At 41.0% G+C, this 27,345-nt stretch overlaps 1 protein-coding gene across 1 annotated transcript in view; it reads left to right on the forward strand.

Annotated features, from left to right (window-relative positions):
• The window catches only part of CUNH4orf22 (chromosome unknown C4orf22 homolog), a 338,023-nt gene extending 316,178 nt beyond the window's left edge, over positions 1 to 21,845 (forward strand). The window contains exons 5-6 of the mRNA XM_018559002.1: positions 14,835 to 14,964; positions 21,749 to 21,845. Coding sequence (XP_018414504.1) covers positions 14,835 to 14,964; positions 21,749 to 21,844 — 226 coding nt within the window. The 3' untranslated portion in view covers position 21,845. The remainder of the gene's footprint in view (positions 1 to 14,834; positions 14,965 to 21,748) is intronic.
• The last annotated feature ends 5,500 nt before the right edge of the window (positions 21,846 to 27,345 follow it).

A 27,345-nucleotide genomic window follows, 5' to 3' on the forward strand; every position in this document is an offset into this window, starting at 1 on the left:
TAGTTATGTCCAAGGTGTACAAGCACAACTATGAAGAAACGTATAAAACAAATAAATGTATTCAAATAACAATGATCATTATTACTAATAGGTTTTACATGTATATACTGTACATGGTTAGCAAACAGCCACCTTCCTAGTTTGGTATTAGAATTTTGTTGAAGTGGCCTGTACTAAAAAATTGAAAGATTTGCTCTGCTCCCCTCTTTTATGATGTAATTGCTGTATTAGTCTTGTGATATGCATTCACTTTATAAATTAAATTGGTGACATTTTCAGCTTTTTTTGCACGGGATTAATAAATGTGCTCACATTTCTGAGTATAGATCTCTTCTTTTCTGCTTTAAATAGTTACATCAGTATCAGTGCTAGTTGTACTTGTTAGCTTTTCACAGATTCTGTAGTCTTTGTCTAATTATTGCCTTGAAATGTGTAAAATTATTACTGTATGATTAAACTGTTGATTTCCATGGAAGAACAGTGATTCATCTCACTGAAATGTACAATTTCTTTTTTTTACTTGTGTGCCATTCTCATAAATATATTCAGTAATGTCCTCTGATAAATATTCCAGCGGATGCATTGTAAACAGATATCAGTTTGTCAACTCTGGATACCCCTTCTACTTTTGTTTACTGCAGATCAGAATGCCACATCAAGACACAAAACGCTATATATAACAATAATAATAATAATAGTACAATGCTTTGCTACTAATAAAGTCATGTAGGCAGTAAAGCATAGCAGTGCTTAATAGATTAAACAGTTTATTTTTCATATAATGGCATTAACAAGTTACCTTTGAATTCTTTTGGTTCAAAAAGACTTTTGTTCGCATTCTAATGTTTCACTCTTGCGAATAAAAAACTTAAATGACTTTCCAGTCTGATCTCTTAACAAGGTCTGAATATAAAACAATATATAGGATCCAAGCTTAAATATGACATTTGCCAATATACAGTAGCTCTGTCTCATTGTTTTGGCAATGTGTCTGTAAGTAGTAGTTCATCTCTTATAGACATTCAGGTCCTTTTGCATGCAGCACACCACTGTATACTGCTAAATATTATGCTTAAAGAGACTCTGTCTTCAAACAAAAAGAAAAATATCCTGTTGAAGGAATAAAGTGCAGGCATCTAGGGGTGGATGCACATACCGGCAGCATACTCTGATACTCTGATTTTACGGCCAATTCCCTGGCTTTACTGACAAAGCTCCAACACTTATGGTTAGTTTTGGAGCTCTTTGCTACCACCCATCCCTACACATTTCTATTGGTCTGTCACTATAATGGATGCCCCACTGGCCAACTGATATGTGCCTGAGTCAAAAAAAGCTTTGGCACCATCAGGAAATTTTCATAGCTTTGCCTCTCAAACCAGTCCGACATTCAGCCATAAAAGCAGGATATTAGAGAGCACTGCAGGTATATGCAAGCAACTCACTCCACTGTATTCTCAATAACTGAACTTTAGGATTCTAATTTCCTCTACTGATTATAAAAGAAAGGTTAACTCATTTGCTCACTTTTAAGTGTATGTAAAGCCAAAACTTGCGCCTTTTTTGGATAGCATAGGAAAGGGTTCAAACCCCTACCAATATATTTTTTCTATCTGCATCCTGTTGGTGAGATTTCTCTGACTTTCTGCCCTGGAAATGCAACAGGAAGTGAAAGGAAATATTTCCACAGTAAAGGGAATTCCCCTCTTAGCTGTCGCTGGAATAAGTGTCCTTATTGGAAAATGTTTCCAATGCCAATGACAATTAAATATTTGTGTGCACTCCCTACTGTTAGTAAATCAACCACTATTTTTCTTCAGATTATACCAGATCCAGATGTTGGATTAATTCAAATGTATTTTAGTTATGTGACTTTAAGTGTAATTTTACCTTTCAGTATGTCAGTGATAAATGTAGTAAATAATACACCAGCAGTAATTGTTTTCCTCATTTTTGTTGTTATAAACTCTGATTTCCCCACTTTCCATTAGGCTTGTAAAAAACGTCCTCCTCAATTGCTTCTTTTTTTTTACATTGTCTATGAAACACATGATCACACTTTCTTGAGCCCGCTTTTGCTACTTAAAATTAACCCTTTAGTCTGTTTATTGATGTTCTCACACAAGACTCAACTTTCACCCAGGATTCACACATTTTCTAAATTAATAAAAAATTGCATAATCGTTATGTGAAAACATTAATTAATAGACCTCTAAAGTGTATGTAAACCCTAACAATGAACTCCTCTTGTTTTCTCCCTTCTGGCCTGTTACAGTGGAGAAGTACACCCTCTTATCCTTTACAGTAGGGATGCTCCGATACCACTTTTTTAAGATCGAGTACGAGTACTGATACTTTTTTCCAAGTACTCGCCGATACCAATTACCGATACTTTTTCTTAAAGGGACAGGTCACATTTTTTTCTAAAGCAATACAAAATCATGATTTTAGGTCAGTTTCTTAATATTATGAAGAACATGAACATGAAATGAACATGAAAATAAATATTTATCATGCCATTGCTAACTAAGGCTTGTATCCCCATAGTGGGGAAAATAGATGAGCACATGTCCAGACTCAAGACCAGACCACTGTATATTGTGGCACAGCTATATCCAATTTTGCATACCCGGCTTTATATTATAAGAACTTTATAATATAAAGCCAGGTATGCAGAATTGGATATAGCTGTGCCACACTATACAATAATACACTGTTCTGGACATGTGCTCATCTATTTTCCCCACTAGGGGGATACAAGCAATATCTACATAGTTATTTCTTTATTTAATGTCCTTTTTTAAAATATTATATGCAGGTAAACAACATTTTTGTGCCCAGCCCCCATGCGGTGCTGCAGTACTAACCTGCTGTGTCGTCTTCTCCGTCTGCTTCAGCCACTCCGTGTCGCAGCCTAGTCATCTGCTCCATTCTGACCTCTTCTCCCGCTGATTGGCCGATTGGATGATGACAGGCTTCCTCGCCAGTCACTCCTGACTGGTGAGGAAGCCTGTCAATCATCCAATCAGCGGGAGAAGAGCTCAGAATGGAGCAGATGACTGAGGACTTGGAGGAGGAGTTTGCGGCCATCTTGTTTCATTGAAGACACTATGGAGGTCCTGTGTGCGGCGGTTTCGGGTCCTTGAAGATGGCAGACGCGGCACAGGTACCTGTTTTTTGTATCGGGAGTATTTGCACGAGTACTCATGCAAATACTCATGCAAATACTCGGTATCGCCGCCGATACCGATGCTTGTATCGGTATCGGAGCATCCCTACTTTACAGTCAAGGAAGGTGCCGTTTTAGGCTCTGCTTGAATTGTAGTTATGGTGCTGCACATGTGATCACCTATGACACCAACAATTTGAGGGCTTGAAAGTTTGGTTGAGAGCTGAAGTAAGCACACTGACAACTTTGACAATTGGCATGCCTTCAAAGTAAAGCTGGCCATACAGTGCTCTATTTAAAAAAAAAAATAGAGCAGATTCCTTCATCAACATTATGAGCATGTTAATCGAGGAATCCCCAATGTTTCTTTTGTATTCCGACAGCGGCCGACGGCAAGAACTGTTTCTACGAAATTTTCGGATCCTATGATCAGGTGATTGAGGAATGAAAGTCGAAAGGGTGCCGACAGCGGCACACACTGCAAATTTCTTGAGGAACCACCCATAATTCGCACAGTGTATGGCCACCTTAACTGTTTTGGGAGACAGTTAATTTGATGAGTAAAGTTACATTTTAACCCCTTCACGACTGGCATCGGGGTGTTTAAACAGACTATTGGCGGCTTTTGCCGCCGGGACTCTGTTTAAGCTTGTAAAGCCGACTGTCAGCTTTACAGTCGAAGTGATTCTGGCGACTCAGCTGTCGCCAGATTGCTTCTATGGGCCAGTGAAGGGCCCCCCCCCAACCCCCCCGCCGTGTTTCCAGGGCTATGTTGACCCTCCTACGGGCCCGGGACCGGCTTCTCTGGTGTCGGGGGGAAGCTGGGGAGGAGATGGGCGATCCAACGTTCGTCGATCCCCTCCCCGTTCTATGAGACCAGAAGCGACGCGTATTGTATCACTTCCGGTCCCATAGCTGTCATTGCTGGGCTCCTGAAGTCCAGCTACAAGCTATTGAAGTACGATCTGCACTTCAATAGCTTATTTGGAGTGTAAAGGTGACACTGGGGGTCTTTTGGACCCCCCAGCATCGCCTTAAAGAGTACCTGCCACCACCATCTGCTATCACACTGTTTTTAAAATTAAATAAAATAAATCTAAAAATAATATTAAAAAATGTAAAGTCCCTCATGAGCATGTGCGTCCTCGCGTAAACATGCGTCGGGTGCGCCTACGTATGGAAACGACGAACGCTGGAGTGAGAGCAATAATTCTTAGGCCAGTATTTTTGGGTATCTCTAAACTGATGACCTGTGGGGGCTTTTAAAGTGTCGTCTGTGGACTTTTTGGGGTACTGAATTTTGTCACTGTTTCACGGACACACACAATTTTGAATCAGGGCATGTTGGGTATCTATTTACTCGTTGTAACCTCCTCTTTTATATTGTATTTTAAAAATTGTTATTTTATTGTGTTTTGGGGCATTTAAGTAAATTTTTCACTAAATGTTGGGGTTTGATAAGAAGTTGCGCTAATATCGTGCAACATAAAAATTTGCAACTGCCAGCATTTTATTCTATAGGGTACTGGCTTTCTATAGGGTACTGGCTGGTTTTCAAATGTATCATGTTTGGGGGTTTTAAGGAATTTTCAGGCCTAAAATGTGGAATATAACATGGGTGCAATTTTTTTTTTTAAAAGGCCTCAGTCATGAAGGGGTTAAAGTACATCTAAAGCCAAAACCTTTTTCTCCATGTTGGATAGAGTAGAAGTCACCTTCCTCTATTGCTGTATCACTCACATCACAAAAACGAAATGAAATACATAGCGTTGACTGCAGGTAACCCTCCAAATATTTTATTTGAAATATACTCACATAAAACAATGACCTTATGCGGACGTATAAACTCATAGACAGCAGGCAGACAGAGTTGCTCTGATCTCTCCTGTGAATTCTGTGTTCCCAGTCTCCACTCTACTTACGTTCCGTCATCAAATGACTTCGGCAGGGGTGTGGGAAAGTGCAATGAACTCTTTATGCATACAATTACCAGCGGAGCTCCGCCTCTTATACAATAGTCTTTAAAAACTACTGAATATATATGCTAATAATTAATAATAAGTCAAACACATTAATGACATAAAACCTCTGTTTTGTAATAAAAAAACAAAAACTAAATACCTCATAAAAATGTGTAAAATTACGTTGAATCATCAAGAAAATGTAAGCTAAAATTAAAACACCATTAGACAATATTAGCAGGTAATTTATAAATATTAATCACCCAAATGTGTATATATTTCATAAAAACATACACTTTGTTGTGAATCACTCCTAAATTAGAACTATAGCACAATAGATTAGCACAATATAATTTTTCTTATACCACCCCCCATCTGCATGTAAACAAAGGGGCCACACATTTTTTTATATGGCCACATAGGTAAATGTAATTTTCAAAATATATGCATGTAGCCATATAAGGTCATCAACATCTCTACAACCCGCCCATTTGCTTGCATCAAGCTGTGGGCTGGGAATTCCACACACAACTGATTGAGCGGCATGGAAGAAGCTTCCTTCCGTGTTTAGGAGGAGCTCCTTCTGGGTTCAGAGGAGCTTAGGATTTGGTTTGGACATGAGCTCATGCCTAATCATCAGTAGAAAACAAAAGGAAAAAAACCCTGGAGAAAAGTAAACGGATAGAGTCACCATAGCTAAGGACTGGTAAGCTGCGTATTAAAATAACATTTTTGTTTTCGGATTTAGAAACCTTTTCTTAACTGTCACTGAATGTGTGCACCTGACAGAACTAATGGAACTTTCACTTAATGTTTTTAACAGACAACCCCTTTAACTACTTGCTGCCTGGAACAATTTCTTCCATTTGCACACACATGATAAAATCTGAATTTTTGGCTAGAAAACAACTTCAGACCCCCAAACAATGATATATTTTCTGAAAGCAGAGTCTCTGTAGCATAAAAGGATGCTTGTTCCAATTTTTTATGTTGCACGGTATTTGCGCAAATGTTTATCAAACAAGTATTTTTAGGATAAAATACACTAAAATGACATTTAGTGCACAGAAACAGAATATAATACCCAATTTCTTGGTAAAATATAAAAGAATGGGGCATGCAGGATAAATAGTTACCAAACATGTCAAGCCTTAACATGAAACCGCAAAAAACTACAATAACCAAAATTTCCCATAGGCGACGTTTTAAACGCTTTTACTGCTCATCAGTTTAGTGTTAGCAGTGATTGATGGGCCTAAAATTATTGCTCTCACTCCGATACTCGTGACAAAATGTAACGTGTGGCGCAAATTTTGTTTTTGCACGTAGGTGCATCCGACGCGTGTTTGCATTGTATGTGCATGTACGTTGGGGGCGGGGGGGCTTTAAAAAACTTTTTTTGCATTTTTTTATTTTTTTTATCTGTTACTTTAATTTTTACTATTTTTTTCCACTTAACTTTATTCCTATCACATAGGGGGATAACAAGCCCCCTATGTAATAGCAAATATAATGTGGCAGGTCCTCTTTATGGAGACATCAGAGGTCTTTGAGACCCCTGCTGTCTCCTAGGGACCCCAAAGAAGCTGATGAAGTAGAGATCTGCTTCACCAGCTTCTTCCTCCTCTAGGAGCTAAAGAATGTGCACAGTGACTCCGGAAGTGATGTAATGCACATCACTGCCGGGTCCACTGATTGGAGGAGAGATCAGCGGCTGGAAGCCTAACCATCAGGGGAGACCCAACATGTCAGTCCCGGGCTCGCACGGGAGAACGAGGAGCACGGGAAGCGATCTGGTGCCTGTACAGATGCCGGATCACATGTATTTAAACAGAAATCGTCTGCTGTTTAAAATAGTACCAGCAGCAACCGTGTTCATGGTATAACCACTTCCAGCAGATGACGTGTATTTAGGTAAACCTACTGGAAGTGGTTAAGATAAAACTGGGTCCTGAAAAGCAAGTTGACACTGTAGGTATATCAATGTTGATGTGTGATAAATTTGTCATATGTTTTGCCTGTACTGACCATAAAGCTATTACCAAGTATGGCTAGGGTTATTAAAGAAGAACTCTGGGCAGAATACAACTTAATTCTTGCAGTGGGGCTACCCCCACACTGCAAGGGTTAAGTGCTTGTTGACATCTCGGGTCTAAAATAACAAAGATATGATCCCCTGATCCCTCAGTCCTGGCTGGCTGCTAGACCGGCCTCCCCCCCCCCCCACACTCTGCCGAAATGTCCATCAGTGTCCTCACATCTAATACACTGTATTAGACGTGGTGACTCATGGTTCCTTAGATCGCCCAAGTGGAGGGGGCTGCAGGAACTAGTCTAGCAATCCGGCAGGACTGAGGATCGGGTAAGTATATTTTTGTTATTTTAGCCTTTTACCCTAGACAAAATGAGCACTTAACCCATGCAGTGCAGGGGTAGCCCCACTGTAAGGGTTCAGTTTCATGCTGCCCGGAGTTCTTCTTTTAGGCCTCGTTCACACCAAACACAGTGCGTTCTGGCCCGATTCTGGCCAGAACGCACTGCATTGCGGTCTGAACAACATAGTGCTTGTAGCATTTTGTTCGGACCAGACCACGCAGGCATAATGTGCCTTGCGTTCCCGCGCGGCCGAACTCATTGCGCCTGGAGGACGTGGCTACAGTGCCATTTACTTCAATGGGCCACCACGCCCCCTCCTGCCCCATAACATAATGAGCCGGCCGTAATGCGATGCAGTGCGTTCTGGCCATAATCGGGCCAGAACGCATAGTGTTTGGTGTGAACAAGGCCTAAGAGTCAGGCTAACACACCTTTTAAGTGTGGTCATTTCAGAACAAAACACATATATTATTTTGTGCGTCATAAGAGAACATTTTAGCACCATTATAAACACATTTTAAACAGGTACAGCAAGATATGTCCTTGATTGTTTCTCATTTGGTGATGTCATTTATGTAAAGCGGTCCAAGGTAAATAGTTTGAAATACTCTATATAACATGTGTTTTCTAATCTTTTGCTTTAGTACGTTTATACATCCTGTGAAATTCTTCTCTGGATATATTAGAAATGAAATATTATGTTATAAAACCACATCTATTTTTCGTTAATAACATCTTTATCAAATGTTCTGTGGAAATAACCTTGGAAGGGGTTCATTCAGGCGCAGTGATTTAAATTACCCATGTTTAAGTTGGCTCAATCTTTTTCCCAACCAGTTCATCGATCTTTTATCCAGAGGCATTTCCCATAACCTTAGTTTCCTTTGTATCATTCCTTCCAGAGCAGGTTTGAATTTATTTTAATTTATGTTTCAGTATCAGACCACACCTAAAGTATCTGAAACCTGTCGTTGGCTTCCTTGCATTTTCTGTTTCAGTTTATTTTACCATGCTCTTAGTTTCTTTCTATTATATTTGACATAAACATTACAATATAGCAAGTTATCAATGCCATTTATCTATTTGGCTTGTTTTTAGTAGTGTATATTCAGGTTAAAGACATATGCTTCTCTGAATATTTCTGAACCCTGCATAGCACAGATTCGATCAGGATGTGATATATTGACTGTTCTTAATGGTTAGTAATACTTAGTAAGATAAGGTTATGTTTGACGTGCCCTTGCTCCAGAATTTGGTGAGAAACTTAAGAGACTCATTTAGTGGTAATTTGGCACTTTTACTCCTGTATAGTCATACAAGCTCCTCTTTGCCTGGATCTGCTCAGCCATTTCTAGTTACACAATTGTTAAGGTTGAAAAACGACATGGGTCCATCCAGTTCAACCTATGTATGTATTTGTATGAGTCACTAAGAATTCCCATTCATATGTATATTGTATTTACTGAAGAAGACATCTAAGATTTTTATGAGAAGATCTATGCTCTTGGCTGATACCACTACCTGGGGAAGGAAGCTCCACCTTTTTACTGCTCTAACAGTAAAGAATTTCCTATGCAGTTTGAAACTAAGCTTAATTTCCTCCAATCTCATGTGGTGGCCATGCATAATTTTTAGGGACCTCAGAGTAGACAATTTAGTATTGATTCTACTATCACCATTGTACAATGTTTTCATTGCGGCATCATAGTTTACATGGCTGTGCCAGCCAGAGGAGGGTTAGAAAGGCTGGACCAGAGTGAAGCACGTAGTGACATTACCACTGGGAGGCAGGAGTAATATCACCCAACGAGCCACCGACAAGCTATGTAGGCATTTCAGTCTTTCTCTAGGCACTGGAGTGCAGCAGGTGTTAATAGGGCAATGACTCTTAAATAAGCAATCTTTCACTGATTTGTTTGCAGTCATTCTCTCTTTAGTATGGCTGGCCATACCCAGGGCATTAGAATTTTCATCTACCTTCAAGCAGCTTTTATTCTCAACAATAATAGGTATTGTTTTTCACATTAGGCAAGCTTTCTCATAAGACATTCTTTTCTCTCAATGGACAGTCTCTCACATGGCTGTTTCTTTTTCTGACATACCATTCTCTCTGTGACACAGCTTATGTTCTCTGACACAGTCGCCTCTCTCTGAACCAACATTCTCTCCAATAACATGACATTCTCTCTAGTTACATGACAGCCCCATCTTGTAGCATGCAGTCATGTTTCATTACTACTGGAAACTTGACTGAGGCCTAATAACAGCTTGTTTAAAGTAGCAGCCGTACTCCCATTTAGGTCTGTATAACTAAAGATACCCCATCACTACCAAGTTAAAAGAGAATTCAGCATACAAGGAAAATGAGGAAGCTGTTTACTGTTCCACCTGCCTGTGATCAAACACCTCTGCATTGGTGCTATACTGGCTGCTGCAGGTGTTTGACACTTCAGGATGTATCGAATACCTGCTTCACTGATGCACACTATGGTTCCCTCCCTTGGTTTGTGTGTTCTGTAATGACGTATGAGCAGTGGCGCCTGGGCACAGAGGGGCCCGGCCAGGGCATCCCTCTGATGCCGTGTGGGCCGCCTGGGTCGCTATGGCATGTAGGCTGCTGGCTGTCACTGACACAGCTCAGTAGCGGCGTTTCCCCTCACAGCCGCTGTGGAGCTGTGTCAGTGACAGCCAGCAGCTACGGCAGAAGAGGCCAGCGTTCGCAGTGAAGGAGGAGGCGGGGCCCTCCTAAGAGCAACCCCACCTCCTCTTGCATCACTGGCCAGTGACCTAAGAGCAGGTGGGGCCAGTGATGTAAGAGGAGGCGGGACCCGTCGACGGAAGAGGAGGCGGGGCCCGGCGACCACGGAGGCTGACAGCGCTGACAGCTAAGAGGTGTGCAGCCCATCTGTGACACTGCAGAGCCCACTATAGAGAGTCTATGGTGGGCTCTGCAGGCTCACTCTCAGGTGGGCTGTTTGGTATATCTTTTTATATCTTTTTGGTATATATATATATTTTTAGATTGTAAGCCCTCAGGGGCAGGGCCCTCCTTACCATCTTGTCTTGAATTGTATTGTGATTTAAATATCTGACCTATATTGTAAAGCGCTGTGCAAACTGTTGGCGCTATATAAATCCTGTATAATAATAATAATAATATATCAGGTGGGCTCTGCAAGTGGCATAACTAGCAATCAGGGGGCCCCATACAAAATTTTGCTATGGGGCCCTGTGATTTCTAGTTACGCCCCTGCGTATGAGCCATCCAGAGGAGCCACAGCATGCAGTGGGAGCAGCAGATATTCACACACTCACAAAGGTGGAATACCTGCAGTTACCTGGGAGCAGCGATATAGCAGCGCTTCAACGCGCTGCCCTTATACTAGCCAAAGCCTGTTACTTTAGACCCCTTTGCTTCTGCTATTCGCCAGGTTACTGTTACACAGACTATTGCAACCTTTCTAACAGAACCTCAGTCTTATGCAGTGTATAGTGTTTCTGTTTAACATTATAATAATGTCAAAGGCATTAGTAATCTCTGAAAATGTTTATTCAGCTTTATTTGAGCAATTGTGTGTAAAACTCCAGGGAAGATGTACATTTGTTTCTTTATTTCCCCTTTGATGTTTTCTAGGATGATTTGTATGATAAAGAGTAATAGTTTCCCTCAAGTTATCTCAGGCCCTTATAAATGACCTGCACATGTCGAATCAGGAGACATCTTTCCATGTAATGGAACAGAAATCTATCTCAGACATTAGCATCTCCTGTGTGTGCTTTATGTGGTATTCCTGGATACTGATTGTGCATTAGTGACCTTGGATTGCATCCACTGTTGCATATTTTTTCCCCGCAAGGACTCAAGAACGTATTTATCTTCTGCCAGACCACAAAACCAATTATGACTCATTTAGGAAGATGGTGTGAATAAAGCCCTAATTAAGTGGTGCTCCCTAATGTAAATTCCTCAGTTACTTTAACAACATTGGAATGTATCTAAAAGTTGCAAATCACAGGTACTGAAACCAATTCACTGTGGGATATGTAATGGTCAAATATTACCTGATGCACATATATGACTGGCTTCATTTAAATGGGCGGTTTGGATGCTCAAATAACTGTGAGAAAGGCATGCTATTCATGTCTAAAGACCCCTAAGGATAATGGATAACCGTTGATTTAATACCTGTGATTTAATAAAGACTAGATTAGAAAAAAAGTAGAAAGAACCATGTTGGAAATTTTTGCCCATTTCTGTATGTTTCTTTTTGGATAGCCAGGGATGACCAGGTCTCTTATCATGACTGATGGTAAATCTTTCTTTTATCAATGTGAGTGGAGCACTACTCCAAACACAACTTATTAATGCGTAACAGACCTGGCCTAAAAAGTAACAGAGGTGAAGTGCAGTCTTCAAATTGTTCCTTGTGTCCCCCTGGAGAACACAGGCCCAGGCTGTATACAGGATCTCAACTTCTCTCTAAGCCGAGATTAAGATCTACCCCATCATAGTACTAAGTACCACCCCTTTCAGCTGTCAAATGCAAGAACCTCTACTGTCCACTGCATTTCTGTAATTTGATAGTTGAATAAGAATGAGTAAACAGGAACAGTGGAATAGGGTTCAGGGATTAATTTTGACATAAAGACAAGTCAGTTCTTTGTGTATAATCTGGACCTAGGATCCTAGGAGATCCTAGGAGAATTTGCAGGTACTGCATGGTGATTGGACCTAAAACTGTGCCCAAAAAAACAACAGTGCTTATGACATCTTGTTGTATTAATCTGCTTTTGTTTCATCAATAAAATCTTGTTGCAAAAAAAAAAAAACAGTGCTTAAGGCTAATCAGGTTCACTTTAAATTCTGGTGGTCATAAAGTTAAAGAATCAATTCTCATGTATACAGATTTTCCAGCATGTATCATAATCACCATCAAAAAATATATAACAACATATGCAAATTACTTTTTTTTGTTTTAATTACCTTAATTGAGTACTCTCCATGATGGAACATATGTAAGTATCAGCTCCAGAAGGGCATGTACACAGTTCAGTAACACTATTACTGTTTTAAAAATGTACGAGTGGCAGCGCATTATAGTGCTGTGTATAAACTTTAAAATGTTCAATGATATTGTTCTCTGTTAAATACGGCAATTATTACATGCTCAGTAGTACATAGATGCTGCATACCGCATTTTGGGTTTCTGTGGTGTTTATTGCCAAACATTGGGTGCACTCTTACAAGCTAGAGCGTAAAAGCTTACAATGAGTTCATTAGGTTCCGATACTACTTAGAAAGAAAGTTGCAATCTTCTTCCTTGTCATGAGCTTGCTTTCTGAAAATGATATATGTTAATTGCTCACTCCAGATGTTTGAGATGTTTATGTGCTTTGCTATTTGGATCAATATGACACATGAGTATAGTGTGCTAAGTGCATTTACCATGCCTTATGATCCTATCTGGCTGTATGCGCATGGTTGGGACTGAGAAACAGATGCAGAACTATCAGTGCTGTGACCCTGACTCAATCCACCATTAAAAATACATCCAGGAACTTTTCACTGCACGCCTTTATACAAAGTTGTGATCCATCCATAACAGTATGTGATTTATAGTAGTAGTTAATGTGTAATATGCAACAATCAGGCAACCTAATATAGGGGGGGGGGGGCCCTAAATGGCATTAAGAGCCCCCATGATGTTTCTAAGTTTAATTAATAATAGAGGGACAATGCAGAACTTCAGACTTTTCTTTTTTAAGTTTTGGATTGGATGGGGAAGGCTTAAGCTCTGTCATATTTTTATTGCTCTGACTTTCTGTCCCAGAGACACATCAAGGAAATCTTACCTTTGATTATTATCACTGTAACAGGTATCCTAATAGGAATATATTCCCTCTATACCACTTCCAGTGACAACCATTAGATCTGAATTTTGCCCTTACTTACTATCCCAGTGACTATTTTAGCCAGTATAAATGGCAACGGTGGATCTTTCCAATGGGGACCCAAATAACATAAAAAACTTAATTCAGCTTTTTACCTTTCTACTTACAATAAAAAAAGGACATAAAACATTTGGCTTTATTATGAAATAACTGGTTGGCCAATTTAGTGCAATGAGATTCTAAAAAATAACACAAAGTGCAAACACTGTTGTTTATAATTGGCAGTAAGTCAATGTAACGCAGCAGAGATCAAAAGCTCCGCTAAGAATGCTAGCAGATTTACCCAATGCAGTGCAGTTGAAAATTCTGATATCATTCACAGCTCTACCCTCAAGGAAATAGTCTCTGGGTGAGAAGAGACAGTAAAATTATTTTGAAAGGCCAACTTCCCCAAAACATTGGTTAGGCCAATAATACAAATCTATCAGGTTTTGATTGGTGATCCTGTTGGGGAGACTTCACCTCAAGTCCTTTCCCTCAGACAGCAGAGGGCAAGAAATGAGGGCAACAGTTGTTACTGGGAAAGGAACATGCAGACAGTGATAATAACCAGACTTAGGTTCTAACCCTTTCCTTTTACTGCAAAAAGGTATATTTGTCCTTACAAATGTGTTCTTTCATAATTTTCTGTCCTGGCTCAAAGTGAAGGGAAATCTCCCCAATGTAGAAACAGACTGCAAAAAACATCCTAAAGGGTTCACCCAAGAGGCACTGGGACTTCAGTGCTTATTTACACAGTCATTCCTAAAGCTCACTGGCTTTGGTGGTAGGGCTCACATGGGAACACGACTACCCTCAGATGAGTATTCAGGAATGTCACTCAAAGCAATAACCAAGGAAGTAGCGCCAGAGCAAAATCATAAAAGAGTCCAAAACAGCTTTAATGATTCAGAAAGCAATATACAATGTGTTTCGGGGGCAAAAACGCACTCTTCATCAGTAGCCCCCTACCTCCTTTTCACATCATAGATCACGCTTCTTCTGGAGAAATCTGTGTCTATGCTGGGCCAGTTCCTCCACCCTCCTTCCACCCCAAACTCTTTATGTTATGTCGCATCCAGGGGAGGAGTGAAGGGAAATACTTTAGGATGTCATTTGAGTGACAACTATAAGGCTGCCAGGGCCATATCCAAGATGGTCCTGCCCAGCAACAGTTTGAGTGATTTTGGATGTCTACACAAGGGAGGTTTGTACAGGTAAATTAACATGCATAATGTACAGTATATTAAATGCACATATAATCTTATGGGAAGATTGTTGTTGAAATGAATGGTCAGGTGACAGGATCTCTTTAGGCATGAAAATTAATGTCTTTGATGTGCAGTGCAGTCAGTGAAAAGTATTTGCTTAATTTCTTTGCTTTTTTGTTTTTGCAGTTTTTATAACTGGGAAACCCATGTTTCAACTTCAAATGCAAGTCCAAATTACCAAGTGATTGCAGAAAATTCATCAGGATTACTGTTCAAAAATAAGAGGGACAGGAAAATACTAAACGTGGATCCTAAGGTAAATATTTTTCTCAGAGCAAGGCGGCAATTTTCACTTCTCCTCTCACATTACCATATGTTTTAAGGATTCTGCTCTGTTTTTATTGCCTGTGCTTCATGGCTTCACAAGTGGTATCACTTAGCAACTTGAGGACTAATATTGTCACTCCTTTGTGTGTTTATATATTTAAGGATCTGTTTGAAATGAGGGATCTGCACGGTCTTTTAAACATCAGAGAGTCATTGTTCATGGCTCAGTCACACTTAGAAATATGTATTCCTTGTTTTTTTAGGTTGTGTAAAAGGGGAATCCATCATGGAACCTTTTTATCATACACTTTTAAATATACAGAGGTATCAGGTAGTTCATTAGGAAAGCAAATAAATGTCAGTTTTGTGGTATTTTAAAACATGGTTCCTGACTTACAGTGTAGTTATAATGAAAAATGGTATGTATACAGTGTGTTCTGTCCCCATTCTTGACTTTATTGCTTTTATGATAACATACCGTGGCACTGTTTAATAGAGAGGATTTGTCACCGTGGTTCCTTTCTATAATTTATAATACTTTGCTTACATTTTTTCAATAGCAATCTTGTTAGCAAACAATTAAAATCCTTTCCCGCATTATTAAAAAGAAAATATACCACAGCAGATTTTGATTAGGAGAATCTAAAGGAACCAAAACCTTTACTTAACCAGTGTGAAACACATTTTTTACACATTTTAGGGTGGGGGAACTGGCTATGTGATGGAATAAGGCACGGGCATTCACTCTGTTCTAAGAAGACTTTACTTTGCTACACACTGCTTCACTGGAGGTTTTTTTTTGGTTCGCTTAGTCCCTTTCACAATGACCTTCTAGGACCTAGGTTATACGTCCTTGTTGGTCCTCAAGCCCTACTTCATAGAAGCCATTGATCCCAAACATGCACTGATGATAGCCAACAAACCTGAATCAGCTGTATGCAGGTGGAATGAATGTCTCTATAATATTAGGCTGTGTCTTGCACAATGTAATGATTTGCGTGGTTCTGTCCACTATCTTAAAAGTATACAGTATGTAAGTATAAAGTAAGAGAACAGTATATGCAGGCATTGTCTTTTTATGGGCAAATAATACAGAGTTTAGTTGCTGTTTAAGGTTGAAAGCCTCTGAAAATTGATATATCCGCTTTATGTGGCTCCTGGCAAAATAATTAACATGCTGGCCTATACCTTATGGCAGGGTCACTAGTATTAGGATGGATCTCCACTCATCAGGAGTATTTCAAAGCCAGATTATTTCATATTAGTGCAATGCTTCCCTGATGGACCACCTTGCATGAGAAAACACAAATAAGTTGGAGGCATGGTTGTGAGAGAGTGATACCCCCTTTAAATTGACACTGAACTAAGGAGTTAAATATTAAAAACGCCTAACTTAAAAGTGCCCTAGCTATTAACATAAATGTAGTTGATCTGTGTATCACTCAGCTGTAGATCCTCAAATCATCTCTGAATTGGTTCTGACACTGTCCTTTCTGGGGAGTGGCTACAAGAAAGAAGACAATTTTACACCGAAAAGTGTTGATTATTACCTGATGGCTAAGATCTACAAAGCCTAGTCCTTACCTGGTTGCTAAAAATGATGCATTTATCCCCTGGAGCAGTGTTTTCGTATCTACATTTAACTTGTTCACACGAGTTAGTGAGTTCCAGCGCGGTTTGCCGCTGGAATGCACTGTATCACATACTAAACTCCCCCCTGCGTTTTGGGTTGGCAGGGAGTGTGGTGGTGCATTGAAGTTAATGGCACCGCAGCCACGCCTTCCGCCCAAAGTGCAATCACCTGCACCAGAATGCGTGGTACATCAGTGCCTGCATTGCGGTCCAGTGCGATCTGAAAAAAATGCTGCATGCACTATTTTTTCATATTGCACTGGACCAGAACGCAGGCATTGATGTGCCACGCATTCTGGTGCGGGCGATCGCACTGCGGGCGGAGGCCGGGGCTGCTGTGCCATTGCCTTCACTGCACAATCACAACCCCTCCCGCCCCTGAATGCAGGAAGGCGGCCGGGATGCAATGCAGTACGTTCCAGCAGCTAACCGCGCGGGAATGCACTGTAATTCGTGTGAACAAGTCCATAGGCTGATTTAGTACATCTCCATTGAAATAAAACGATAAATTGTTTACAGGAATTTCAGATCGAGATGATACAGATATCAGGCTGCATTGTAAACTGTCACTTTGCTGTTATTTATTTGATACAGTGACATGGCTTTTAAAACCCACTCTACATAAAATATTTGTTTGTCTACTACATAGACCATACTAAACATTGTTCAGTTGTTTTCTTCCTCCAAAGTAAATGATTGATTTTCTGTTTTTATCCTATCCTACTGACTGCCTGGTTTGATAAATGCTCATATAATGAATTCCATTCTTTATTAAACTGTAAAGTTTGTTCAGTAGTTACCCAGTAATAGAGCCTAGATACTTCAAAGGCTGGAGATGTTTAATAAGACAATACTAGATGTTGCCAAGGATAGTTTCTGTAAGTTGTGATTTAGATGTGGATGCTACTTGTTATTAAGCAAAGGTCATACACTGAAGCAAACAAATTGTGGCCAATCAGCCAAGTTTCCTGTATGCCTGGTGATGACATTGATGTAATTTCTTTTGGCTTCATCCAAGTTCTTGGCTGCCTTATTAGCGAACAGAAATTAAAAAAAAGTGTAACTATGGCCAAGCTTTGATGTATTTACATATTCTTAAGGGCCCATTCACACCACATCCAGATCATCTCCAGACCAGACCAGATTGTTTCTGGACCCATATTGCAACCTAATGTATCCGTATGCTATTTCTGGCCTCTGTTCACACCAGCACAGTCCGTTCCAGACCAGGCCATAAAAATACTGCATGTCTCATTTTGTCTGGTCTGGAATGCAAAAAAACATACAATCACACTGGAACCCACCTGAAAGCCCATTTTAAGCAACAAAAAAAGAAAATGCTTCAAAATGCTTCACAATCATGGTAAAAATGTGGCAAAACGCAATGCACTGCATTCCAGATCTGACTATGCTTAACATACAGTATATCAATGCCCTTCAATGCTTTGGCTTCCACCACATTTGTGGATGAAAAGTCCAGTGCTGTATAGATTTCCTGAATTCAGTTGTAAACAACGCATGCAGACCAACATGCGTATTGGGTCATAAGCTAAACTTCCTGTGAATCCTTAATATTGTTATAAATAGTGCACAGTTCCTTCTATGCATTCGCATATGCATGTATCTCAAGATGGGATCCGTTAGACCAATCCTGTTGTGTCATGACACCACCATATCATTTACTGTATATTCAAACAGGTGCTTCACAATATGTCACACATCCTGAGGGGCTGGAGTTCCCTGTCCCCTAGTGTGCATCCAATACTTCAAGGCACTATATGATGCCACACTTCACAGAACAAAATCTGTTTGGTAACACATTATATTGAACATGCATCTAGTATTGCATCTATTAAAGCTCACTGTTCCACATATAGAGCATATGTATTTTACGATTCTCATCCGGATCCCACTGAATTGTTCAGATGTGAAACCTCATTTCCTGAGGGCAGACATCCTTTCATATGTCCACATATCCATGTTGGCATGATAGTCCATCCCACAAGCAAACAAAAAAGGCTCCACAGGATACAATGGCCACTTGCCCTGATGCGTTTCCCTCTACATGAGAGCTTTTTCAAAGGTAAATGGCCAGAATTATTTCTCCAATTATTATATTCATGAGTGTTATTTAATTTCTAGACCCTAGTAAAGGAGTGCATATATTTGAACAATATGAATGGCACCCAGTAGGGTGATGGTATTTGGTAGGACACAGCTGAGACCTCCTTTCCTGATTATATATAGTACCCCTTATAGTTCTAGGAAAATAATGTCTTTATCCTTGTGGGGGTTTTATGTACATTTATTAATGGATTTGTGTTTGTAAACAAATCCATTCATAGTATGATTTTTCACACGAGTACAGTGATTAGTCACCATTGTCCTCACTTCAGCTTTTCACATTCATATGCACATCTTTGTTTACCTTCAAAACCATTCATACATTAGATAATCACATTAATACCAGAGATCTCAAGAGACTGCTACCCTGTGAATCAGAGAAGAGTGTTTTGACGGAGGTAGATGGCCAGGACTAGAGAACTTTAATTGAGGATGGGGGGGATTGGCTGGGACCAGAACAGTGTGGCAGGGAAAGATGGCCATGATCGGAGTAATCCCACTAGGAGGCAAGATTGGCCACAAACGAAGCAGTTTAACTGGAGGAGAGATGGCCAAGACGGGAGCAGCCTGGAGAGGAGGTGGTCAGAGATGTAAACCGGCAGCAGAAAGGTGCAGGTAGTGGGTGGGATAAGCAAATTCTGCAAAGTCAGTCTGACTGCACTCCTGTATTAACAAATGGGAAGCTTTGTTTACAAGCATACTTGGAGGAGTGTCAAAGGGATCCTGATCAGACTAGGAATCAGCCATCATTTTGACAGCTGAGTTCTGGCACATTCACATAGACTTATGTTCTTAAATTATTGGTACGCAGTGTGTAGCCCCTTGTGCTCCATACCTCAACTGGTGGGCTTCTGGTTGTGCACAAGAGTCCTACAGGATTGGCTGGTGTGACTACATTAATAATGTCATGCAAATAGCTATTTATCACCCTTATGCTAGACAGGGCTAATAACACTGCTTGATATTTCTGTTAAGCATAGGCGGGGTTGTCTGACTGCAGAAAGTTGGGAGCTCACTAGATTTTTGGCAAGATTAACATGTATTTTTTTTCTGCACTTGCAGCATTTTTAAAAGGACAAAGCATGGAGATAAGTTCATAAATTGCAGAAATGTACTGAATCTGTCAGGATCCATAGACTGAATTAATGCACTTCTAGACAAAGAAGAATATTCACATAATCAAAAATAACAATTCCTGTAAAACTAACTGTACAATGTATTTTCAGCTAAAACATTCTAAATATTATTGATCATGTAATAGCAGCGGTTTCCTATGGATGACTGTATTTAATTAATCTATTCTAGAGGGATGAAATCAGATAACTTATTTAAGTTACAAACCTAGGCTTAGGGGGTTATTGAATTAGCTGACCAAAGCAGCCGAGTGAATAACCAAGCCGAAGTGAACAGAGCCGGACGACATTCGGCTATTCACTCTGGCTCAGCACGGCTGATTTCAGCCGTACATCGGCTGCCTTTGCATGTTCAGCTGAGCCAAGTGCAGAGGGAGCTAGACTCAGCCGATCCAACATGCGGATCGGCTGAGCCAAAGCGTGGGGTCCCCCTCCCAAACCATACCAGACCCTTTAGGTCTGGTAGGAAAGTTAGGAGGGACCCCCTTTAAAAAAAAAGCGTGGGGTTCCCCCCAAAAGTCATAACAGACTCTTTAGGTCTGGTAGGAATTTTAGGAGGGACTCCAAGTTAAAATTAAAAAAAGTTAAAATTAAAAAAAGTGTGTGGGGTTCCACCATGAAGTCATACCAGGCCCTTAAGGTAAATTTGGGCAGGGCAGGAAAGGGGGGGACGAGAGAGCCCCCCCCCGCCATACCAGGCCACATGCCCTCAGCACTGGGAGGGTGCTTTTCCAGGGTCGCCCTTTCAAAAGCACCTTGTCCCGTGCCAATAGGGACAGGGGCCTCTTCCCCACAACCCTGGGGCGTTGGTTGTGGGTGTGCGGCCAGAGGGGCTCATTCACATTGGGGTACCCCTTTAATTAAGGGTCACCCAGCTGCGCCCCACCCCCCTAAATTAAGTGTTTAAAACAAAAAATCCAGACTTCAGCAAACTTCCTTTAATTGAAAAAAAAAACCCGAAAGACAAGTATTTCACAAGTCTTTTATTAAAAAAACAAAAATCAGAAATTGATCCACCATCGTAATCCAGGGTCCAGCATTGTCCATGACGACGACTCGGGGAAATTTTAAAAAAATGATTTTTTTAATGTATTATTTTTAACGACACACGCCGACCTGCGTACGTGTAGCTGGTAAGCATTTTAAATTAAAAATCCTCCTTATCATGAAATTCATAGTAAACCATGTAAACATGATACAATATATTTTTCCTTAGGGCCCTTAGCATTACGCTTTACTTTTTTGTTAAATAGAAAAAAAACTGCGTTAGGAATCAAATAACAGTCTAAGAGCAGCTGTGCTTAATAGGTGAGTACACCCAAAATAGGAAAAAAGAAAAATAGCACTGCGCTTTACAAACTCAAAAAATATATTCCTAAAATGTGAGAAAAATGTTATAAATTGTGAAATTATCACAAAGTGATGAAACAATTATGTGTTATCCACAACACCTGTTGTGCACAATGCCGGTGCTAATGATACTTCAGAAAAAACTCTTGCTCTAATGGACTCTAGACACTATAAGCCATAATAAACATTGAAAAAAAATGTGAATAACAAAAACACATATACTTGTGCTAGTACATCTCATAGAATGTGTACATATAGAAAGTTATGTATTAAATCTCACAAGTGATGTACAACTCCCACTTAATCTGCATATCCATATGTGTAGTCCATTCCTTCTTAATACAATAAAGTCCTTGAAATATGTGAGGATATATCTTCCAACTTTTATAATCCACACCACCTCTGTGAATGCATAAACAATTAGTGAATCAGTGCTCTCTACCGTGCTCAAAGATAAGATCTGGCCGCACTAACCAAACTATGCATCCATTGGTTTAGCATGAGCAACTTACATTTTTTTCTGTTATATTTTAGGCTCCGCCAGGAGATAATACAACCCGGACACCAATACAGAGTCATCTTTACACACAGGCTGTTATTCATGATCATATTACAAGACGTAAGACCTAGTCTATAATTACATGAGAAGTCCGTGTATGATAATGATGATGATAATAAAGTTGTTCCAAATACAGAAAAATCTTGTATCTTTTTCTTGCTTACTGTGTGTATGAGAAAATACACAATTGCACGAGAAAATCAATGACCAAAAATTATAACTAAAGCCAGATACACAAAGTGGTCTGAGCTGTAAAAGCTTAAGCCTAACACACACCTGCTGAATCGAGATGTTTAAAAGAAATGGGGGTTTAATGAAGGAAAGCTATCAAACTGTTTTAATATTTCTTCCCCTAATTATTGAAAAACACAGTAGACTCTTCTTAAAAAAAAAGTTATTTCTAGCTCTTCCATTTTAGAGGGGCCCATTCACAACACATCCAGATTACATCAAGACCAGACGAGACTGTTTCCGGACCCAAAATGCATCTCAATGTATCCCTATGCTATTTCTGGCCTCTGTTCCCACCAGCACAGTCCATTCCAGACCAGAAAAATACTGCATGTCTCATTTTGTCTGGTCTGGAACGCATTTTACCTGTAAGACCAATTTAAGTTAAAAAAAATATTTAAAAAAATTCCAAACACTGCAAAATTTCTGTAAAAACATGGCAAATAACGCAATGCACTGCGTTCCAGATCTGGTCCAGAAAATGGTGTGAACCCAACCTGAGGATGACCAACTAGCCTGAAACAGCTGTATGAAGTTTGGAGTAAATGGCTCTATAATATTAGGCTGTATCTGTGCTCTAAACCAACAGTTCTGGATGTACAGTCTGGCCACGAGGCATAAATTAATGATTTGCATGGCTCCATCCACTATCCTAAAATGAGGAACATATCCCTTTTTTATCTGTGATGATAGTAAACTCAGGAGGTAAATCTTAAAAATGCATTTCAGTAGCTTAACTATTAACAAAAATGTTACTTGTTTAACACTCAGCTGTAGATCCTCAAATCATCTCTGAATTGGTGCTGACACTGTCTTTCCTTCTGGAGAGTGGCTACTTTTCTTCCCCCTGGTCCCTGTGTGTGTTGTAAAGTAGGCACCACTCCAAGCTTGCTCCCTTGATGGACTACAATCTCAATACAAATGAGTAAACTAAATGTGAGATTGTAGCAGGGGCAGACTGGGCCGCTGGGCAGGGTGGCAATTGCCCCCGGGCCTCTCTGGTGCCTGTAAAAACGCCCCCCACCAGCGCAGCGGCAATCTCCCCTCCCGGACGCTCTGATCCTGCAGAGAAGGAGGAGAAGAGGCTCTTCAGCTGCCTGTGATACGCCTGTGTATTGCTCGAGCTCCTCGGCAGCTTCCTCCGCCCACTTCTTCTGCTATTGGCTAGAGGGAGACTGCACTCCTACTGGCTGTCTGCAGGAAGTGGCTGGAATCACCTCCAAACATGCAGATGACCCCCCCAGGAGAGGAAAAAAAGATGGCACAGCACGTGCAACAGGAGAGGAAAAGAGTGTGTTACATGCTGACTGCTGCACTGCAATACTGACCTCTGCACTGCGTTACATGCTGACTGCTGGACTGCGTTACTGACCGCTGCACTGTGTTACATACTGACTGCTGGTTTGCGTTACTGGCCGATGCACTGCGTTACATGCTGACCGCTGCACTGCATTACATGCTGACTGCTGCACTGCATTACATGCTGACGGCTGCACTGTGTTAAATGCTGACTGCTCACTACTTTACTGACCACTGCACTGTGTTACATGCTGACTGCTGCACTGCATTACATGCCGACTGCTGCACTGCGTTACATGCTGACTGCTGCACTGCGTTACTGGCCGCTGCACTGCGTTACATGCTGACTGCTGCACTGCATTACATAACGACTACTACACTGCATTACATGCTGACTGCTGCACTCCGTTACTGACCGCTGTGCTGAGTTACATGCTGACTTCTGCACTGCATTACATTCTGACTGCTGCACTCCGTTACTGACCGCTGTGCTGCATTACATGCTGATTGCTGCACTGTGCTACATGCCGACTGCTGCACTGTGCTACATGCTGACTGCAACACTAGGCTACATGCTGACTTCTGCACTGTTACTGACCGCTGCACTGCATTGCATGCTGACTGCGTTACATTCTGACTTCTGCACTGTGTTACTGACCACTGCACTGCATTACATACCGACAGCTGTACTGTGTTACATGCTGGCTGTTGCACTATGTTACTGACCGCTGCACTGCATTACATGCTGACTGCTGCACTGCGTTACATTCTGACTGCTGCACTGCGTTACATTCTGACTGCTGCACTGCAATACTGACCTCTGCACAGTGTTACATTCTGAACGCTGCACTGCGTTACATGCTGACTGCTGGACTGTGTTACTGACCGCTGCACTGCGTTACAGGCTGACTTCTGCACTGCATTACATGCTGACTGCTGCACTGCATTACATGCTGACTACTGCACTGTGTTACATTCTGACGTCTGCACTGCACTACTGACTTCTGCACTGCGTTACATGCTGACTGCTGCACTGCGTGACATACTGACTGCTGCACTGTGTTACATACCGACTGCTGCACTGCGTTTCATGCTGGCTCCGCACTGCGTTACATGCTGACTGCCGCACTGTTACTGGTCGCTGCACTGCATTACATGCTGACCGCTGCACTGTGTTACATGCTGACTGTTGCCCTGCGTTACATGCTGACTGCTACACTGTGTTACATACTGACCGGTGCAATACGTTACATACTAACCTCTGCACTGCGTTACATACTGACCTCTGTACTGCGTTACATGCTGACTGCTGCACTGCGTTACATACTGAACGCTGACCTCTGCACTGGGTTACATATTGACCTCTACATCACCCAGCTAACCTCTGCACTGCATTACATGCTGACCTCTGCACTGCATTACGTGCTGACCTCTGCACTGGGTTACATACTGACTGCTGACCTCTGCACTGGGTTACATACTGACCGCTGCAATGCGTTACATACAACCTCTGCACTGCGTTACATACTGACCTCTGCACTGCGTTACATGCTGACTGCCTCACTGCGTAACATACTGTTCATTGACCTCTGCACTGCGTTACATACTGACCTCTACATTACACAGCTAACCTCTGCACTGGGTTACATACTGACCTCTACACCGTTGACCCCTGCACTCTGTGTTATAAACTCTTCACAGAAAAAGCAGAAGGGGAGCGGGACAAGACTGGGCGCACATGCTGGGTGACAGAGTCCTAGCTAGTCTTATTACAAATGATTTTTGACGCCTACAAAGGTCTTCAGACCATAGATACACTGATACCTGTGCTTTAATTTTTCAAATTGATTCGGCTGTGTTAGGTCCCACGTTTGCAGGGGAACCACGCAGCAGCCTTCTGGGGAACCACATGGTGCCTGCTTACAGCTCTTCCGCCACCCGCACATCCCCCTCTGCTACGACCCTCCACACCCCTCCTGAGACCCTCTGATCAAGACATCAGCTTGACACCCCGCAGCAGAGCAGCAGCAAAGAGTATGTAGCAAATTAATATACTATTATTCTGCATTGCTGTATAATGTATTGCTGGGATTATTTGTCCTCTATAGCTGGTGGTATTATTCTGCATTGCTGTATAATGTGCAGCAGCCCATCCCCCAGCCAGTCACCCCTTTCATGGACTAACTGTTGAGTCCTCAAATCACTCGACCATTCACACATGGATGGCAAAAGTGCCAGGCAGGGAGAAGAGGCAAAGCAGGAGGTGGGCCAAGTCGCTGCACCATGGGCCTCTGGGTTGTACTTGCCCCCTGGGCTAAAAGTTGCCCGTCAGCCCCTGGATTGTAGTCCATCACATGAGTGTGCTTGGAGTGGTGGATACTTTCCAACACACACAGGGACCATGGGGAACAAAAGTAGCCAACCTCCAGAAGGACAGTGTCCGCAGAAATTCAGAGATGAGTTGAGAATCTACAGCCGAGTTATACACAAATAAGATACATTTTTAACAGGTAAGGTACTTTAATGCATTTTTAAGATTTAACTCCTGTGTTTAGTGTCACTTTAGTGGGGCCTTTTTGGTTTTCTTTAGCTCACCTCACCATAAAGGGCCTAGTTATTCTGAACTTAAACTTATTTCACATTTTACCTTAAACTTTCCAGATTTTTAAGTTAGCTACAAGATTAAACGTAAGTTACAAGTATGTAGAAAAAAGAAAAAGAATTCTATATAAATATATCTAAATAAATCTATCACGCCGGTGAGTTTGCCCAAGAAACTTTCGGCACGAGCGCCAGCCGAGGCATTGGCCTATACACACACAGCACAGCAATGAAGAAATAAAATGAACTAGGATCAAACTAATCCAGCACGTTATTATTCTGAGTTGCCCCACTCAAGCGGCGGCCATATTGAGTGTGGCACGTGAGATTAATAACGTGCTGGAGAAGTGTGAGCCTAGTTCATTTTATTACTTCATTGCTGTGCTGTATGTGTATAGGCCAATGTAATTGGATCTGTATGTGCGTTATAATTAAATCAAAATGAATCGATTAAAAAACATCTCGATTAATCGAACACGAAAATTGTAATCATTACCAGCCCTAATTTTTTTCACTGTAAGTGCTCTCCTGCAGAGTGAAGACACATTTTATTCCAAGGAATGTTTCTTAACTTCAAAAATAAATTTCTTAAAATGATAGTGCCACAAAATAAATAAACAATATTAGTCAGTAAGAGCCACATAGAATGCTGTACTGATGAATAGCTTGTAAAACAGTGTGTACTGCAGACTTTAATCATTGAAGTCTAGCTATATATCTAAATGCCATAAGTTGTTATTAGATAGAAAGCCAGCCCTCTAAGTTGTGTATCTGCTTTATGTTCAGCACTAATCCTTTTAGAGTTTACTCAAAACATTTTTAAGCTGTATTTCAGTTTGCTACACTTGCTACTGTTAAGATGGCATGTTAAAATAGCATTATATGCGGACCTTTCCCTATGAAACTTACCATTCAGAAGGCAGTGTAGGCACCCATTTCCAGACATGTAACAGAGGTCCACAAATGTAATTAGAGCCTGACTGAGTCCTTTCATCTCTATGCTGCAAGTTTAAAGCTGCAGAGCTAGCTAGCCAGGAAATAATTTTCAAAATAGTTTTGTGCCTCCATAGTACACTAAGAAAACTATTCATCAAATCTTGCTGGAGGCTTTATTGGAGAAAAAAAACAACTCTATGGGATACACCAAGCAGGAGGTTTGTTTGACTAAACTGTAAAATCCATTCAACTGTGAACTCTTCACCATATGCTTTGATCTGTCTCTGCTGGCAAAAGCTGGGCAGAATCAACTTCTAAATGAATTGTATGCAACCACAGAAGCCATTGCTTACCTCTTAAAAATGCCAGTTGCTTTGCTCCTGTCTGACCTGGAGCAATAATGTGGTTCAGGAAAGTCAGAGCAAAGTTGGGACTTGCATGCTATTTCCAGTCAGTGACCACTAAAGCCAGTGGATCGCCAGAATAGCAAAGGAACTGGTGCTTT

This window comes from Nanorana parkeri, unplaced genomic scaffold (genome assembly GCF_000935625.1).
Source record: "Nanorana parkeri isolate BGI_ZX_2015 unplaced genomic scaffold, ASM93562v1 scaffold374, whole genome shotgun sequence".
Taxonomy (NCBI): Eukaryota; Metazoa; Chordata; class Amphibia; order Anura; family Dicroglossidae; genus Nanorana; species Nanorana parkeri.